Raw genomic sequence first — 20,529 nt, 5'->3', positions numbered from 1 at the left:
GAAGGATTGTTTAAAACATATGCTAATCAGTTGATGCTTTGTTTATATGCCTACTATTTTTGCTTTGAAATTCAATATTTGTATTTTTATTACTTTAAAGAGGGAAACTAAAAATAGTTACTCCTGAGACAAATTTATTTATAGTGTTTTTGTCGGTGTTCTGTTGTCACTATGTGGAATGATAGTGTCCTAAAGTCATCTATGAGAATGAAATAAAAAAATCAACACAACTTCTAAGTGGTAGTTTAATGGGAAACTACTGTGTCCTGTTGCTTTGCTTGGGTTATTTTCAGGCTTGTACTAAAACTATAAAGATTTCAGTGATCTAGATTACTTATACTCTGTCTAAAGAAAAAGTCATTTTCATAGGGTTAGAAGAAAAGTGATCGTCGTGGAGTCAGAAGAGAAGAAATTGGTTAGCAAGCCTTGTGCAGAGTTTATTCAGCATATCTCAGACTCTGTATATGAATGATGTAGGTATTTTACTTTATAGAGGATTGCTTTATTGTTGGTTAGGGATAATTTTTCACCCTTTTCTGGAATGTGGAAAAAATAGTTCTCAAAACAACCTGGTTCTTTTTTTGTGCTATATATACAACTTAAGCCAGTAATTCATTTTCTCACAGACTTTGAAACACTAAGAAGATGTCCTGAATTAATACTGCATGTTGGTTTTTCGTCCAGTGGAAATTTATGTTCTCCAGTATAAATCTGTCAGTTGGCATCTGGTTTATAAATCTCTAAATAGTTTGAGTAACTTGGTCTCTCTAGAACTTAATCAGCTTTTAATGCCCTACCAAAAATCCAAGTGACTACACTGGCAAAGCTGTGAGAAAGACTTTGGATCAAAACAGTTGAATTTATTTTAATTGATATTTGAGGAAATAATGCACTACTAGAATGGTGACAGTCTAGTTGGAAGCTCGAAAAAAGAATATAATGGGCCTTGTTGGTTTTGCTAGTTGACCTTTCTGATTGCTTTGTTTTTTGGATTTTTTTTTAAAAATTCTGCAGATATTAGTTTGCTTTTATTAGGGTACAAGGACTTGGTAAGCAAGATTGGCTTAAGTATCAAAATTTTAAAGAAGTATTTACAAATCTAATTTGATACCATTTTTAAATTCTGCAGGCTTTTTTTTCCCTACCTTTTTTTTTAAATGGAGATACTGGGGTTTGAAGCCAGGATCTCATGCATGCATGCACTCTAACTCTGAGCTATATCCCTCCGCACTCTGCAGACTTTTGAATTGTCTTTTTATATAAAGGATTTTGGAAAAAAATTTAATTTTTTTCCCAAATATATTTTTAATTAAAAGTTTGTATCAAAGTTATTTATGAGTTTATATAATTTTAAAAAGTACTTCTTCATAGTCAGTGTTGTAAATAGTAAGTTTAGACCATTACTATCTAAATGTAATTTTTTTCTCATACCATCTTAAAATTTCTTGATCTTTTCCTTTTTGCTATTTAAAAAAAAATAGACGTGTCAATATCAGCGTTCGTTTTGGAAATGACCTTTCAAATGCTATACAAGTGTTGGAAGAAGACTGCTTTACTACCCCAGCTTCTTTGAATGAATTAGAGCTAATTTGGGCAGAATACAGTCTGGCTCAGGAGAAGATTCAAACTTGTCAGAATATGGTGGGTCAAGAATTTTTCTCTCTTATAATTTTTATCTGTTAAACATAAGGAGATACTATCTTTCAAGAAAGTAGGACTGCAGATATTGTAACAATACTTTATATGAAATCTTCAACTTTTACAGTGTCTTCATATTAATAACTTGATTTCTTTTATTGCCTTGTAAGAAAGGTTGGGTAGATAAGTAGTGATTTTGGATAAAGGGTTAATAAATTCTTTTTCCCCTTTTGCATGAGAATTTGACCTCTCTGTTTCCTTGGTAATTTGATAAAATGACATTTCAATCATGTTACTGGCAACATTGTTTAGGTAAATAAAACCCCTGATTTGGTAATTTGTATCTCGACTGAGCTGAGCATACCCCTTGAGGGGCCCTGGAAGCTATGCTTTATAGCTTTCAAGGGGCATAAGTCTTGTAAACCAGGGTGGCTCCCACACCTGCTAATGTGGATCTTGTCTTCTGGTCTTAGTAGGGTGTTTTGTGCTGCAGTATAGGACTCTGTCTTACTATTGAATGCTATCTAAGTCATCCATTTTTGAGAGGAGATGATTTGTACGTTGGCGAGGGGCATAAAGAATGGAATATTTCATGTGAATTCTTTATTAATGTAGGTACAAGTGTATTTATCTCTTCTTGGAATTTTCTTTATTTTTTGTATGAACTCAGTAGAGCATCTTATTTTTCATATAAAGATATTTGGCACATCAGTCATAGCTTTTTTTAGTACCTTGGAGCACTATACTTGTGTTTGGAGTTGTCCCATCTTAAGTATTGGTGATTTCTGTCTCTGGGGATTGTATCTTGAAAGTCTTATACCCTCTTCATACCTACGTTGGCAAGCTGGCAGCCTAACTGGTTCTGAATGAGAAAAGTAAACAGGTTAGCTAGCCTTCGGAAATGCCAGGAATGTTTAATTTGGAGAAGGTATTAGGTTTGAGTTACTTTACATATTAGACCTTAACTGGTTGCTTCTGTTTATGGAAGGAAAAAATTGACAGAAGTAATAATTTTTGGATCTCGGTGAAACACAGGCAACATTACAGGTACTTTATAAATTTTTTCTTATACTAACTTTTAAAATGGGCATTTTTGCTCCTCAGGAAACTGAGGCCCCCAGGGTTTAAGGAAATTGCTCAAGATTGATTACATAGTTCTAAATGTTAGTTGGAATTTGAACCCAGGTATGTCTGATTACAAAGTGCATTCTATTTCCATTTAAACTGTACTGCCAACTTCATCATGACTTCATCATGTATTTTCATGTCATAGGATTAAAAGATGAAAAAGAACTGCTTTTTTAACTTTTTTTTTTTTTGTCTTTTGAGCATAGGAAAGTGATTCAGGACAAAGAGGGAGGGGGCTTAATGTATCTCTAGGACTTGGTATTCCAGTAGAACAAATGTGATTTTTTTTAAAAAGCAAATACTTATGTTTGCTACTGCTGATCTTTTAGGACTTAATTTAGGCTTCACTGCCCTAAAGTTTATTTGACAGATAGAAGAGTAGATTATTGGATAAATACAGAGTCATAATTGTCACTCAAGTAAATCTGTCATTTTATTTTCCTTATTGTACTTAATTTGGATCTTAGTGTTTTTATTTTCATTTATGAATATTTTGCATAGTTACTTAACTTGATTGCCATGTGTACTTTTGGTGAAAGAGATTCTTTTCTTTTGTCTTTATAATTAGTTATGAAGTGGTCTAGTCAAGCTTACCCAAAAAAGAATATTCTAAAATTCAAGCTCTTAAGTGTATGTGTCAGATGCTGTTATAGGTAGTGGAGGCACAAATTTGTTAAGACATGGTCCTGTCTCTCTGTCTTCCTTGGGTATGGGATGGATACATGATAATTCTAATATAGTTTGGTAAGTACTGTAGTAGAGATAATGCATAGGATTCTTGAATATCTCTCGTATCTATTTCCAAACATAGCTTCTCGGGTGAATTGGAGATTTTATCCTGGTGGAGATTAACTGAATCTTGAAGAATAAGTAGCTGAAGGAATTGAGGGTGGGATGGAACTAGGAAGGAGGCAGTGTGTAATTAATAATAGGCACCTGTATAATTTCCTTAAGAAAAGCAAAAATTTTGTTGCCGTAGATATAATTGGAAAAAATAAAGATCAGTGGAGCAGGATTAATGAATTTAAATCTTAATTCGAATTAAGGAAAAGAAAGTTCTTTGTCAGTTTGGTGATCTAAGGAGAGATGTGTTCGTCCTAAATGTTACTGTATTTGGAGAATGTAATGTTAAATTTTACTAATTTTAAGTGATTAGTCTTTTTCATAGAGGTCAGTGTGTTAAATTATAAATTAAAGTTGGTTGTTCTTTTTTACTTCCTCCAGAATGAAGGGACTGTTTTGATTGCCAAAAGAAATGAAGTGCAACAGAAGCTGTATGTGGCAGTAGAAGCTTTTATTCTGGAAGTAGATGAGTTACCTGTTACTAAACGCTTGAAAACATTGCAGGTTAGAATTTTTAAAAATATTAAATATACATTAAAATATGTTTATCATTTGAGAGGTGAAATTAGCATTTATCTTTAGACTTCAGATAGTACTGATGGCTGCAAAAGTTTTTATTTTCTTTGATGAATCCTAGTTTATTTTTTATGGAGTTAAATTTTTATATAAATATATTTAATATATTTATGTATATATGTGTATCTATCTTACAAACAAGGTAGAATGGTCAGGCACATCAGGCTTTCTAGAGCAGCATTCACTGGGAAAACTCACGGAGACAGGAACAGTAGCAGTCAGGTGAGTCCCTGTTGCCCATTGCATTCTAGCAGAAAATCTAGTAAAGCCTTATGTCAGAGTTGGGGGGAGGGACCCTGATTCTTGAGTTACAGGGCTTTTAAGATCCATGGTCTGGCAATAGAGTACAGTAGCTATATGATGTTGTGGAACCTTGTCTTCATCTAAGAAATGACTAATTTGGAGTGAATGAGTGAGGCAGTGTTGTCATTCCACCTAGTAATGTTAATATTTCTACTTAGATCTTAAGTCCTTTAATGATATTTAAAATGTTTATCTTTTAAGGCCTCATGCGTTTTCCTTAGTTTAACTCTAAGATATTTATACTTTTGGTTACTCTTGTGGATGTTACCTTACTTTCCATTTCCTAGTTATTTTTGGTGATATAGAGGGATACTGTTGATTTTTAAATATTGACACCTCTTGGGCAACGCTGCTGAATTCTCTTTTAGTTTTTGTCAGTTGATATGAGCTTTCTGTGTGGTTGAACATTTGAACACAATAACCCTCTTCTATTCCTACTTTTTAAATGTATCTTTGAATTTTTAGTGCTTTGGTCAGTATCTTTAGTAATTATTTTGGACTTTAGAGAATAAGCTTGCTAGAGAGTTGGTGAAAAGAATATTTAGGGACATCTGGGTACTGTCTTTTTCAGTCTACCTGGATGAAGATGTAGTTTTCATTGATACTGTGTATGGTTCAGGAACCATTGGAACCCTGGTTTGAAACATTTTCTTAAATGGAATTGCATAAATAGTATGCTATTTATTACAGAATGGTGAAGTAAGCTTTGCGTGTAAGAGGGCAGAGATGTAAGAATTCACCTCTCTGCAATGCAACTTCTACTTTACCCTGTAAAGGTTTATTTCTTCTCCTTAACTGTTAGAAAACAGAGCTAAAGGGTCTGCAATCAAGATCATTTTTAAAGCTTTCTTCTTAAAGTTTAGTCTTAAAAGACTTTTTGCCAAGTGTCTCCCTTTCTGCTGTCCCCTTGATCACCAGATTATTCTTTAAACTTCTCTTTATTTTGCTGAAAAATAGTTTGATTTTTATTTATACTCTTTAAGTACTTAAGAAATGTAACTTATACTTCGATAATGGAGGTCGTAGGAGTGAAACTTCATGATTTTTGATTTTCTCAGCCTTTATTGAGACTTTTTGTGGCCTACAATACATGGTAAATTTTTCATGACTGTTCCTTATAAGTTCAACAAGAAAGTATATTCTAGGTTTTCTTGGTATGGTGTTTCTGACATATAGCTATTATTTTAAGCTTTAATGTTCTATATTTTTGCGTAGTTTTTTATCTGATCAGTCTCAGTTTTGAGATATTTTTATTATATATTCTAGTTAATATGTTGTTATATTTTGTAGTTCTTTAATTTGTTCAAAATATTTCAATACTATATTGCTAAGTGTTAATGAGTTCATGATTGTTACGAATTTTAAACTGTGTTTTTTAAAAAAATCATATGTAATACTATTTTTCCCTTAAGATGATTTGGGATAAAGTTTTACTTTTGTTTCTTTTTAAAATTCTTATCCCACTGTCTTTTTGGTTAATATTTGATTTGTGTGTTTTTTTTTCTCCTTTTATTTTAAATGTCTGTCTTAGACAACACACTAATGCATCATTTTTAAAAAGAATAAATCTGCTTTTTGATGGGTAACTTAGTTGATTTATGTATTTATAATTACTGCTTTATTAGAATTTATTTCTGTGATAATTTTGTGTTTATCATGGTTTCTTTTTTCCCCCTCCTTTTCTACCTTCTACCCCTAGTATCTTAGAACAGTCTCACTCACCTCACTTGCCTTTTATATGTCATCTGTCTGTCTGTATGGCCCTCCCCAAACCACCTAACCAAATAGCCACACTTCTTGTCTAGGATTTTGGTCACAGATTGTTACAGATATTGTATATGATAAGTCAGTGAAGTAACACACTTTAGAGTTATTTTCTCAGTCTTATTTCATAAGTTGTTGGTTATCTTTTCGTTTATTCTGTATGCTGGATTACTTTTTCTGAGAGTGCTTTCAAAGAGGGCTTTGTGTGGTTGACTTTTGAGATATTAAATGTCCCACAGGTTATCTTATTTAAATAGTTTAAACATTTAAGCTCTTTACACAATTGTTTAGTTGGCTATAAAATATTATGTCCAAAGGTCATTTTCCCTTAAGACATTTGACGGTAATAATCCATTGTTTTCTTATTTCTGTAGTTGTTGATATGAGTCTGATTTTTGTTCTTCTTTGATCTTTTTCCACCCTGGAAGCTTTCACATTTTCTCTTGACTTTGTTCCTAAATTGTACTAAAACATTTGTTTAGATTTAATCTGAGTCAATTCAGTTTGAGGTTGTATATCTTTAAGTCTAGGAAATATTTGATAATTATTTCTTAAGATACTGTTCTCCCTCCCCCTTCTTACCTCATTTACTTTTTCTCTCATTCTGGAATTTTTTTAGATGGATATTTAAACTTACATTTTCTGTGTATTTTAATTGTTCATCCATCTTTTTTCTATCCTTTTATCCCTTTCTGTGTCTTTTTTGAGGGATCCTTGACTTAACGACCTAGTCACTAACTGGTTTTCTAACTGTATTTCTTCTGCTGCTTAACCAATCCACTGTGTTCTTTGTTTCAAAAATTATTTCTTTCTTACCTAAAAATTTCAGTTGGTTATTATTTATAACTACTTGGTTTTTCTTAATGTTCCCAATATTCTTTATTTTTTTGAGAATATTTATTATGCTTATTTTGAGTTCTTGCTGTTATCTGGGCTACTGCTTTTGCTTCTTTTTTATGAGGTGGCTTTGTTTGTCATATTTCTTTCAGAGTGCTTGTATTTTTCACTCGTTTCATCTTCCTGTGTACTTCCCGTCAAGATCTCATATTCTCTTGAAGAACTATAAACTTTCTTAGTGTACTATTGTGTATGTATGTGATAGGGTGATAGAGGGACCTAGGCAGGGGTGAAGGCTTGGACCATAACTTCAGAGACTTTAGGTTGGTTTAGGGAATAGGATGAGGTTGTTTCTCAGAACTTCTAGGGCTGCAGTCTGGGCTCAACTACTTCCTGTTGGCTTCTCTTCTAGATGATCTTACTCTTCTGAGGACCTCCCGGTCCCTCTGCCCCAGCTTTTGTTCTTTTCCAGGGGCTGCCACCCTTAGTTGTAAATGCTACCGGGTATTCGGGGAAAAGGGAAGAAAAGAGAATGCTTGGTCAGCTCTTTTCTTTACTGGTTATCAAGTTTTGCCTCATCTAGGTTCATTAGCTGTTGTTGTGTAAACCCACTGCCTCTTGCTTGTGCTGCTGCTTTCCTGCCCAGTGTGAGGGAGAGGGAAAGGCATATGAAGAAAGCTGTCTTTTCCCTCAGGTTATTCTCTGCTGTGTACAGGTCTTCTCCCACTTGCAGTGATTGTATTCATTCAGTGCTAAGCACCAGTCATCCTCTTTGTTTCCAAGGGTTTCTCAGAGTTTTGTGATAACAATTTCTGGAATCTGTTAAGTTTTCCTCTTATCTCTGTGACATTTCTAGAGTCTGATTGATAGAGCCATCAATCTCTCTTGTCTCTTTCAGTCCTTTTCAGAAATGCTTTTAAGTGCGTATATATGCTCAGTGTCTTTCCTTAATTGGAATTATTTCTGTATTTTGGTGTGTTTATTTTTATTTAGCAATAACTCTTAGAAACTTCCATGTTAGGGCAAAACAGTAGAGATTCTTAAAGTCAGAGAAATGAGGGTAATTTCTACTTAATTAAAAATCTAAGTACAAAGAATTTGTAATCTTAATTCACTTAACGAACTTGTATTATTATAGTCCAAATAAATCACCTTCTAGGTAGTTTTATGCTTTTATGTCTAATTATTCTAAGTTTTATTTATAAAATGCTCAAAGATAAGGATTCAACATACTACTTCTTTGTCTCTTAGATTCGAATATGGTGCTTAAATCCTAATCTAAAGTTAATAAACTTTAATAAACAGAAATATCTCTCGGCAGGATTTGTCAACCTCTTTAGAAGCAGTATATGGACAGGCCAAAGGGACAGACTCTGAAGAAATACTTAAGAAATTTTATGACTGGAAGTGTAATAAAAGAGAGGAATTCACCAATGTTAGAAGTGAAACAGAGGTTTCTCTACAACATCTTACAGCGTGGTTCCAGAGTACCTTAAAGGTAACAAGAGCTGTTGCCTGGTGGTGTCATAGCATAAAGCAGGGAACATATATTTTTCAACTTCCCACATGTAATTTACCTCTTTTCTGAGAGAGAGACAGAGAGAAAGAGAGAGAGAGAGAGTGAGAGAGAGAGAAAACATGAATGAGAATGCTGGGATGGAAAAGTGAGAGATTTACATAGTTATGTTCTCTGTTTAGGGTGTACAGCAATAGGATTGAAAACAACTTAAATTAAGCTATAGATGTAAGATAGTATCAGTGGAGTTTATACAAGTGTAGTATATGTTTTATAGCTGTAGTGTAGAGATAAGGGTATATGCCTTAGAGGGTAGACAGCTTTCCTCTTTTTTTTTTTTTTTTTTTGGTTTCTTTTTTAGCAAGACATACTTTTTAAATTGAAGTATAATTTACAATGTGTCAATTTCTGGTGTACAGCATAATGTTTTAGTCATACACATACATACATATATTCATTTTCATATCCTTTTTCATTATAGGTTACTATAAGATATTGAATATAGTTCCCTGTGCTATACAGAAGAAACTTCTTTATTTTATAAAGACATTTTTTTTAACATTAGTTGGCGAACTAATGTTAACTAACTTCATGCTTAAAATGATGTGTGGTAGTGTTTGTTTAGGTCTTTTAAGTTTTAGTTATCTTCAGTATCTTAAAGATACCTAAAATAATTGGGGATTATTAGTCTCAATTGATATTAGATGTTAGAAAAGATGTTTTGTATATAATTTTTTTTAGTTCTTATTTATTATTGTGAAAACACCATGTAATTTCCCAGAAGGCTTGGGGGCATGTGGTTGGTTTTCTATAGTGTACTCAAAACCCTAATTAAATTTTGCCTTGTTTCTCTTATTGATTCTCTATTCTGTTTGCTTTACAACTTCCTGAGCTCTTGCAGGGGCACCCATGGTGGTATTTATCTTTCTATGTGAGAGATTTCCAAATAAACATTTCTAGCTTTGTTTTGGGAAAAATACCTTTAATCTTCATCTATTTCTAGAGCTCTTCATTTTTAGTATTTTCTTATGTATACATTAATATAACTAAGTTATTTCTTTGTCTTTTTTTGCTTTGATCATAATTGTCTTTTTGTTTAGGTTGGTTAGCTGTTAACCTTTTCTTTCATTTCCATAACTGTTTTTCATACTTAGATCTTCATAATCACAAATCTGAACCTCTGAAATCAAAGTGACTACTTGTGACCTTTATGTTCTATATTACAGTTTGGGCCTCTGATTTTATTCTGTTTAACACCTTGTTATAAAGTCTATTTCCTGATAGATAGTACCTTAGTTTTCCTAATGAGAAGGAAACTATTGGGGTTTAATCTTTAGCTTTTGATCTTCAGATTCCTAAATGCTTGTGGGTCATCAGTAAGTACCAGGTGTAACCATACCCCCTTCCTTACGCAAAGGCTGACATTGTCTGCCCACTACGTGCCAAATTTAAAGTTGCCACCTGAGTAGTCAAGGTTGTTTACTGGTTTTGGTCACATGGCCTCTTTTACAATGCCCCCAAAACATCTTGGTCTTATTCCTGATTTTTCTCATGCTTTTCCACTGTATTGCCCTCTCATCTCTCTTAGCCGTTAATTACCTTAATAGAAATCTGCTTTTTCTTTAGGTGTGTGATATGTGTATATCTTTTCATTTCTGGTGCCTAAGTTTTATGAGGGCAGTATTTTATCTTTCTTGTGTTTATTTCCCCCACATTGCCCAATTCATAGGCTAATGCCCTACTCCAAGTATAAGGACACAACATTAATTGAAGTAATTAAATGAGATACTTCGTGTTTCTGTTTTTGCAAATGAGGCCTTTGATCTATCTGTGGAAGAATCGCTGACTGAAGACACAATTGATAATATTGATGAAATCCTAGAGAAGACTGAGTCAAGTGTCTGCAAAGAGCTGGAGATATCTCTGATTGTGAGTATTGATATTCTTTATTATTGCTTCCTTTGAAGCAAAATGATTTTACCTGCTAGTTTGAGTGTGTTAAGACTGGTCTTAGCTTTCCTCTTAAAGGTCTGTTTGAAATGTAACACTGTCAAGTTCTAATCCAAACACAATGAGAAGTCTTATTCTTCCACAGGATGATATTTCTATTTTAATAGGATATTTCACATTAAAAAATAATAAAATCTAATATTTAATTTCAGGAAAAAAACTCCTCTTAATCTGAATCTATCAGCTTTCTGTAGCATTTGATTCTTGAGTCCATCATACCCAGTGACTATAAGATAAGATTCTTCAGAGTTTGAGAACACTTGAAATAAAAGCTGAGAGAGCTCTTGGAAGTGGATACACAAGATTGACTAATAGCTCTCTTCCCCTGCTGTGTATATTGTCTATTGCTGTGTGAAGTTAAAAATTAGTATAGCTCCTCAAGAGTACTTTGTAATGTTAATATTGCTTACTGGGACTCTCCCAGTTTTTCAGGCTGCTTATCAAAATATCAGTGGTTCTCTATTTTGCTTGTTTTTACCTTTTGTGATTTTATTTAGATTGGTGTTTAAAAATACAGACTCATTGCTGTATTTCCCAGTGTCAAATAGTCCTTATTTAGATGATTTTTTTCAGGCTTGATTTTAGAAGTAGTTGTTAATAGGTGATTTCTAAAACTAATTTGAAGTGTTGAAGTTTTATATATTGTTTAGTTCTTATATTTAGTGTTGTCATATCCCTGATTTCCTTTAACACTATACTCCAGATAGCTTTAACAATAATAATGTTATGGGAATAAAATTTCCCATATGAATATTTTTGACATCAGTCTCTCTTTTCTCTAGAAAAAGATTTATGTTTAAGAAATATTCTGATATAGATACAGAAATTTGTTGAAGGTATCATTTTGAAGTTTATCCATTGTTACTGAAGGTTTTAACTATTTTGAATACTCCTTTTTATATAATTCTATGTGTGTAATTTCATTTAGGAACAAGGTGCTGCAGACAAGGAGATTATTTCAAATACATACAGTCAAGTTTTACAAAAGATCCATTCAGAAGAAAGGCTTATTGCCTCAGTACAGTCCAAGTACAAGGACAGTGTTGAGGTTGGATTATGCTTTATATTGTTGGTCTTATATATTGATGCTTTGAATTTTTAATACTTAAATTTCTATCAAGTAGTTTAATATCCAGTGTGTAAATTATTTATTATTGCTAAAAAGACACTATAGCCATTGTTAGCTGGTATATAATTAAATTCACCATTAAATGGAAATGATAATTTCATTAATGTAAGTATATTGAGATTTTTTTGTCTTAAATTTTTGATTTTATCATGTTCTTTGAAACATAACTTTTATCATTTTCTTTCTGTCAGGACAAGTTTATAGCAGAAAATTTGCTTTATACAGTAAGATAAGAAGAAGAAATAGACATTAATTATAATCCCCTTAGCCTAAGAGATACTTCCTCTAGTTTCAGAGTATTTCCTTTTTGGATGGTGACTTATATGTATGTATGAATGTTAGGTGCATTGCATCATTTTGTAAGCTGTTTTGAAAATATTTTCTTCATCTAATGATGTATTATGAACATTTTCCCATAAGATTAATGATTCATTTTGAGTGACTAAAACAGCATTTCTGCATAGATATACAGTATAACTTAACCTTTCATCTGTATTAGATGTTAAGGTTACTTCTGTATTTTTAAATTATAAATAACACTGTATGTAATCTTTGTACATAATTTTGTGTGTGTATTTCCTCAAAGAGATGTCTAAAAATTGTGAATTACTAAGTCAAAAGGAATGTTCTTAAAACTTGATACATATTGTCAGACCACTTTTGGGAAAGGTAATTTCAATTTACATTCTCACTAGAAATTCCAGTTTGCATTCTCTGTAGCAAAGCGCGTCTCACTGTGTGTCTCAGCTTAAAATATTTCTTAACTTTGCTCCTTTGACTGCTGGAATGAATATTCTTCTAAGTAGATATGTGGATAATTAAGAAGTTAGTGGGTAGAATTGGCTTCTTGAAAATTGTAGAATTTCTTATTTCAGTCTGAACTCAGTAAAATGCTAGTTGAATATAAATAGAGAAATAAGTGGTCAAAAAGTGACTGTTCAATAAATATTGTTGTCTTCATGTTGAAAATGTACCAATTCTTTCTCTCTTAGTTTAAGAAGCAGATTACTGAATATTTAAATAAGAGCCCCAATGTGGATCATTTGCTGTCCATTAAAAAAACACTGAAAAGCTTAAAGGCTCGACTGAGATGGAAATTGGTTGAAAAGAATAATTTGGAAGAAGTAAGGAAATGGTTCTTACTGAACTTCATATGTAGCTCATTTTACTTGGGCTCTGCTTCATGAAAGTAATGCATAAATACACTTTAAAATTATTCACATTTTGTTTTATATATTTTATCTTATTTTCCTCTATGTTTGTAAATTTTATAATATGTGTTTATTATATACAAGCCTACCTCATGCTGCAAGTTGATGGAGTACTCTACCAAAGTAGAATTTGGTCATAAAGTACTTTAAAGATCATGATGTCTTTTGTTAACCCTCTTTTTAAGAGCCGGACATACTATTTCTTGCAAATATTTTAAGTTGTTTTCATGTTATAATAGAACTGGAAGAATTAGGACACTTTAAACTGGACTAATCTCCTTCTTTAGGCTCGAAACTTTGTGAATAAACTGGTAATTTTTTGTGTTCCCTTAAGGATTTGATTAATCTATAAAAGGGATTTACATTATATCTTAATCTAACTTGAATTAGCTTTCTTCATCTTTGGAGCATTTAAGCATGGAGTGGAGCTAATTTAATAGTTTAACTTTGAAAACATGTACCTTTTAAGATGGCTTATTTATTATCATTAGAGTTTCATAGAGCCTTTGTGGGTCCTCCATTGTCTTTCCTCTAGTAGACATGCTACACATTTACTAATTTTTAAAAAATAAAATCTTATGTAGAAAACAATTCCAGGGAATTTAATTGCATTCTGGTTCCTATTCTTGACATTTACTTTATGGTGGCAGTTGATCATCTTAGAGAAAATCTACAGCAAATTAAGAGACAAGAAAAATCTATGTAATTGATTTTATGACTTTATTTTATAATTTCTTTTTGTAGGTTTTGGCAAAGTCAGTGTTAGAATATACTAATAAATGTTAATTTGACCAGTGCTATGAGGTTCTGTTATGTGCTAGGTATAGAGGATACATAGAAATCAGACAGACTGATTTGCTGTAGAACTTCCATTAATTCTTAGTAAGAAGACTTGTTTTCAGTCTACTTTAATAAGCTTGTAAGATCACTTTTTTCTTTCTGATTAAAGTCTGATGACCATGATGAATCTGAGATTGAGAAAATAAAACAAGAAGTAACTCAATTGCGCAGTAGTGTCTTTCAGGAAATTTATCATGAGCAGGAGGAATATGTAAGTGTTTGATTCTTTGAAATTTTCAATTAGTTTTTACTCTAGAAATTGAATTCAGACATCCATTTTATGAAGTGTGCTATAATCACAAGGCTAGAGATTATATTGGCATTATGTTGGCATAGTAATGTTTATGTGAATTTAGAAAGTAGTTTCTGATGACAAAAAATTCATAACCATTGTACCAAATATGAAAATTACAGAAAATTACAAAGAAGAAAAAACATCACCTATAACTTTTCTGACTCAGTGGTGACAGTAGTATAATCACATTTAACTTTTGACTTAACTTTCTATTGGTCTTCTTTCTGCTTGTTTTTGTAAGAATTGAGATTATAGTACAAACACACTTTTGCATATTGCTTGTTTTCTGTTTAACATAAAGCCTAAAGATTTGTTCCTTTATTAAAATCTACCTGAATATCATTTTAGCATAAAATAGCAATGAAAACATTAATGGGCACCATAATTTACTTGAAGAATGTAACGAAGTAAAACTACTTGCTTTTGGGGAAAGTTACACCTTTAAGTCTCCATTCTACCACTAATTTTTGTGACTTTGGGAGAGTCAGTGAGGATATTTTCTCTTTGAAATGGAAAGAATATTGTATTTTATGTTTCAGGGATGTTATGGGAAAGAAGTAAGATAAGAAACAGTGCTCCGAAAATAAAAATACTATGAAAATATTAGGCATTTAAGTGTTATGCATTATTCAGCAAACTTATCTGACTTTGTGTACTTCATTGTTCACTGTATGAACCTTGGATAAAATAGCTATCTCCCAAGAACTTGATAATTGTCTAGAAGTTTTACTGAATAAACATGATAAATGACTTTTCTAGGGATTCTCAGTTTTCACATTTGCTTCACAGTAGCTTTTGTAGAGCTGCTTGTTTATTTTTTCTCTCAAGACTTTTATGATTTTTTTCTTCCTAAATGAAACAGCCATTATTTTAAAATAGTGACAATTTTATGATACAGATTAGTTTTTCATCACACTTTTTCATTTTAGCTTGGAAATGAGTGTAGACTTTGACCTTAGGCAAGATTTTTATGCATATATATGTATATATATATATATAGCAAGCTAAAAATTGGTAATCAAGTTTTTCTTCTGTTAGTAAGATGGTAGTTTACATCTAAGATGACTCTTGGTTTTCATTTGGTATTTCTTGTAGTGGAATCAGTGATTATATACTTTATGAGATTGTGTATCTTGTTAGATTATGTATCTTGTTAGATATATAATAAGGGAGATAATAACATGTGACAGTTGAATATACGTTGAACTATAATAATGAAGGTATTTTTTAAATTTAGGAGAAGCTGAATAGTTTGGTGCAGAAATGGTTCCCTGAGCTTCCTCTGCTTCATCCTGAAATAGGGTTACTTAAGTACATGGTAAGCTTTGTTTCCCCTGTGAATTACTACTCTGCAGAGAGTATTGAAAAGTGATGATGTTAAAATTCTGTATCAGTGTTAAGTTAATAATATCCTTACTTTAATAACATCCATGATGAATGATTTCTTGGTATTATTAGAACTTTTCCTCAAGACTGTCTTTAATGCTTACAATCTATTTTTAAATTTTTATATTAATTTTCATGTTTTTCTATGTTTTCCCTTTTCCTTATACCCACTTACTATATTGCATGGAACTTATTTGAATTACAGGTGTTTATTTTTTTGAAATGGTAAAGCAGTTTTAGCTGCTATTCCAAGAGTTAGAATGAAAGCAGGACACTGATAGTCATGAGGAATTTAAACAGAATGTATTTTTTAAGTTAAAGTAGGCTGGGAAGACAATTCCAGAGAATCTGGTTAAGGTAGAGCTGCTGATGTGGGTATGGTTTTCTAGGCAGACAGGATCCAAAGCCTAGGAGATCAGTGTATTAGACAGAAGGACAGTATGGAGCAGGTAAACTCTGGCTTTTAGCAGATTCTGGTAGCTCTGTGTTTTATATTCCCTGCTAGGAATGAGGGACTAGATGAGATATTTATTCTTTAACGTTGTCATTAGTCCATGATAATAGTGTAAATATAGTACAGAAAGAGATGTTCAAATAGGCTTGTGAACTTATAAATGTGTAAGACTAAAGTTCCTTAAGTTGTTAAAGCAGTTACTGTATAATCTTTCCAGATTAGACTTTAAAATAATGTGGGATTTTCCTTGCAGTTATTTAACTCTTGCTTAGAGACTGTCTCTTGTAGGATGGGTGAGTAAATATATGGTGCTATATAGGACTTGAAAATTTATTAAGAAAATATGCTAATCTGTTTCATTGTGGAAGATTATAAAAGGTTTTGAGTCATGGCTTATGGATGCCTTTAATTATTTTGAGATGTTTAACCATTATGTATACTTAGGAAACCCCTGTAGGGTTTGTTTGTGTGTTTGTGTGTGTGTGTGTATGTGTATGGTTCTATATTGTGGATTACTTATATAAAATATATGTTTATTATATATATGTATATTGTATATATGATTATGTATGTAGATTACTTAAATATACTGACAACGCTTAAAAAAAGAATCAGAAAATAGTTTCACAACTCCTCTTACTAAAACTATACTGTCTTAAAACTTAGCTTGATTTAAAATATTGATCATCAGGTTTTAGTGCAAAAATTACTCCTTTTTAAAAAGTAGCAGAAATATTTAGTAGAAAAATATTTGAAAGCCATTTTCACTTTTGAGGATTCCACTTCAAACAGAGGCAGAGGTGTTAGAAGTCTAAAAATTATGACTTTTATGAATTCTTATTCCCATTCTACAACCTCCTTTTTATTTGTCACATGAAATTTTCCAAGTAAACATTAGGGTTCCTTGGAAGCATGTCTGGTTAATCCCGGTCATTTTCAGAATCTGTTACAGAGCTATAGCAGTGATTAAATGTATGGTGATTACATTTTGGGTGGAAGGAGTTCAAGAGCCAGGAACTAGAAAAAGTACGAAACTTTAAATATTTTTATTTTATTGATATCTCCAATAGAATTGATGATGTACAACTCATCTAATAGTATGTAATTAATTATATTGATTATTTAAAAGTGCTGGATTGCTTGGATTCTTCAACTGTAACAAAAACTTGTACCTAGAACTCTGGTGGTCTTCTTACTATGAGCTTGGAAAGGGATCTTCTTGATGCTGAGCCCATGAAGGAACTTAGCAGCAAGCGTCCTTTGGTATGTTCTGAGGTTGACGGGCAGATAATTCTTTTAAAGGTAAGTCTAAGTTATTTGGACTTGTGGGAGAGTCAAAAGTATAAAGGGAAGTGGTGGTGTGACTTTTCAGGAAAGTAAAGACCCATGTTTGTTTTCTAAATTACATGATGATTATGCTTCCAGTTTGATTGCCAGAACTAATTTTGAATTTAAAACTTCCTCATTTCCCTAAATAATATATGTCTTTAATAGGATATACTTGCTTTCCTTTTTCAGGTGAACTTATTACATTCTAGCCAAGAGCCTTTTACATTCTTGTTTTTCTTACATTTCTCTTTAAAATCTCAGCTATTTTGCCAACACCATGTTCTATTCTTTGATTTCTTCTCTTCACTGACCTGGGGAACTGCTAATCATGAAAATAGGATAATTAATTTGGCCTTAGTGGCTACATGTTGTAAAATGTATATTAAGTTGCAGGTAGAATTGCTCCTTTCTATTATTCAAAGCAGATAGAAAACGTACTTATACAATTAAAAATAAATTTAGATATATTTTAACTTACGTAAAAATCTAAATTGTTAAGTTGGAGTGATGTATAATTAGAGATTTTTAATCTTGGATTTACCATTGCCTCTTTTTTTGGTTCAAGGGCTATTCTGTGGATGTTGACACAGAAGCCAGGGTAATTCAGAGAGCAGCCGCCTATCACAGAGCTTGGAGAGAAGCTAAAAAAGAGTCTGGGTTACTACCATTGATGTTCCTATTTTTGTGTAAGGTAAAGTTTTATGACAGTCTCTTGTAGGAAACATTTAAAGTAAGTTTTAGCTCCAAACTTTAGGGAAGTAATTTATTCCTTTTTTAAATTGAAGTGTATATTTGGTTTATAATATTGTGTTAGTTTTAGGTGTACAATTTAGTGATTCAGTGTTTTTGGAGATTATATTCCATTATTGGTAGTTACAAGATAATTGGTATAATTCCCCATGCTATACAGTAAATCATTGTTGCTTATCTATTTTATATATAATTGTTTGTATCTGTGAATCCTATACCCCTAATTTGTCCCTCCCACCTTCCCTTTCCTCTTTGGTAACCACAAGTTTGTTTTCTATGTCTGTGAATCTGTTTTGTATACACATTCATTTGTATTATTTTTTTAGATTCCACATATAAAGTGATACCATATAGTATTTGTCTTCCTCTGTCTGACTTATTTCACTAAGCATAATATTCTGTAGGTCCATCGCCATTGCTGCAAATGGCAATGTTTCATTCTTTTTAATGGCTGAGGAATATTCCATTGTATATAAATATACCATGTCTTCTTAACCCAGTCATCTGTTGCTCAGTGTTTGGGTTGCTTCCATGACATGGCTATTGTTAAATAGTGCTGCTGAGAACATTGGGGGTGCATGGTATCTTTTAGAATAAGAGTTTTCATTTTTTTTTCTGTATATATACCTAGGAGTGGAATTGCTGAATTGTATGGTAGTTCAATTTTTACTTTTTAGGGAATCTCCGAACTGTTTTCCATAGTGGCTTCACCAATTTACATTCCCACCAACAGTGTACAAGGGTTCCCTTTTCTCCACATCCTCTCTAAAATTTGTTATTTGTAGATATTTTGAAAATAGCTGTTCTCGCAGGTGTGAGGTGGTACCATATTGTGGTTTTGATTTGCATTTCTCTAATAATAAATGATGTTGAACATCTTTTCATGTATGTGCCTGTTAGCCATCTGTATGTCTTTGGAAAAATGTGTATTCAAGTCTTTTGCTCATTTTTGATTGAATGATTTCTTTTTTTTTGGATATTGAGTTGTATGAACTGTCTGTGTATTTTGCATATTAACCCCTTGTCAGTCACATCATTTGCAAATATTTTCTCTCATTTTGTAGGTTGTCTTTTCATTTTGTTGATGCTTTCCATTGCTGTGCAAAAGCTTTTAAGTTTAGACAGTCTCTTTAACAAGTAGTGCTGGGAAAGCTGGACAGCCACATGTAAAACAAAGGAATTAGAATATTACCTCACACCATATACAAAAATAAACTCAAAGTGGTTTAAAGACCTAAATGTAAGACATGAAACTACAAAACTCCTAGGAGAGAACATAGGTGAAACACTCTTTGACATAAATCATAGCAGTATTTTCTTGGATCAGTCTCTCAAGGCAAAAGAAATAAAAGCAAAAATAAATAGGACCTAATTAAACTTAAAAGCTTTTGCACAGTGGAGAAATAATTCATTCCTTTTTATATAAAGAAAAGTTATCTTGTATAATCACTGCATACTAAAAATACGTTGAAGAATTTTTCACTTTGAGTCTTATTCTCTCTTTTGCTTCTCAGTCTGATCCTATGGCTTATCTGATGGTTCCATACTATCCTATGGCAAACCTGAGTGCTGTTCAAGCCAGTATGCCTTTAACTTCAGAAGTAAGTAAAAAACTTTATTTCCTTGGATGTATTAAATGAGAAAATAACACCTAAAATTTATTGAGGGCATATTACATGTTTTATACAATACACAATTTTGACTCATTCTATTTAATTGTCACATCATCCCTGTGACGTGAGTTATCCCATTATATACAGATGAGAAAAATGAGGCTTACAGAGATTAAAATGACTTGCAGAGGATGGAGGGCAAACAGAGGCACAGTTGGGGCTTGAAATTAGGTCTTTTTGGCACCAAAGCCTATGCTTATAACTGTTAAGCTGTGCTGTATGTAAATTGTGTGGTATAGCACTTGATATTGTAAGTACTTAAGTGATAGCTTTAATTTCTATTGTAGATTTGAATTAGTAATAACAATAAAGGATGCCCTGATTCTTACCTACCCAGTAACACTGTTTTCATCTCTTTTTTTTTCCTAGATGCTTTATAAGGTCTTATTTGTAACCAAGTCTTCTTAGAGACTGTAGTCTCTAAGTCATATGTATATGATATCACCAGTTACATAGTCAGAGCTTCTGACTTTTAATTCCTTTTCTATGCTGTGTTCTTTTGGAGGAATCTTTAGTCACTTATGGAAGAGTCTTGTAATTGGAGAAAAGGTTCAGCTATTAAAATGATTTGTCTACTTCTTGACTTCTTTTATGTGTACTTACCTGTAGGAAGTCTTAAAGGTCATGAAAGGTGTTGCCCAGGGCCTGCATACATTGCACAAGGCTGGCATAATTCATGGATCACTTCATCAGAACAATGTATTTGCTTTAAACCGTGAACAAGGAATTGTTGGAGATTTTGACTTCACCAAATCTGTGGTAAAATATAGTGGTTTTATAAATAAGTTCTACACTTGAGTTAATATTATTAGGCAGTTCAGCACTTTTATATCATATACTTATTTAT

General features: G+C 32.3%; 1 protein-coding gene across 1 annotated transcript in view; it reads left to right on the top strand.

Annotated features, from left to right (window-relative positions):
* Positions 1-20,529, top strand: part of STK31 (serine/threonine kinase 31) — a 63,205-nt gene that overhangs the window by 23,548 nt on the left and 19,128 nt on the right. Inside the window, 12 exon segments of the mRNA XM_031455055.2 lie at positions 1,482-1,641; positions 3,991-4,113; positions 8,411-8,587; positions 10,421-10,534; positions 11,544-11,663; positions 12,737-12,868; positions 13,905-14,006; positions 15,328-15,408; positions 17,107-17,232; positions 17,825-17,950; positions 19,524-19,610; positions 20,292-20,441. Of these exon segments, the coding sequence (XP_031310915.2) occupies positions 1,482-1,641; positions 3,991-4,113; positions 8,411-8,587; positions 10,421-10,534; positions 11,544-11,663; positions 12,737-12,868; positions 13,905-14,006; positions 15,328-15,408; positions 17,107-17,232; positions 17,825-17,950; positions 19,524-19,610; positions 20,292-20,441 (1,498 nt within the window).

Source organism: Camelus dromedarius, chromosome 7 (assembly GCF_036321535.1).
Source record: "Camelus dromedarius isolate mCamDro1 chromosome 7, mCamDro1.pat, whole genome shotgun sequence".
Classification (NCBI taxonomy): Eukaryota; Metazoa; Chordata; class Mammalia; order Artiodactyla; family Camelidae; genus Camelus; species Camelus dromedarius.
Note: the sequence above shows the minus strand (reverse complement) of the source record. Positions and strands in the feature narration are given on the sequence as shown.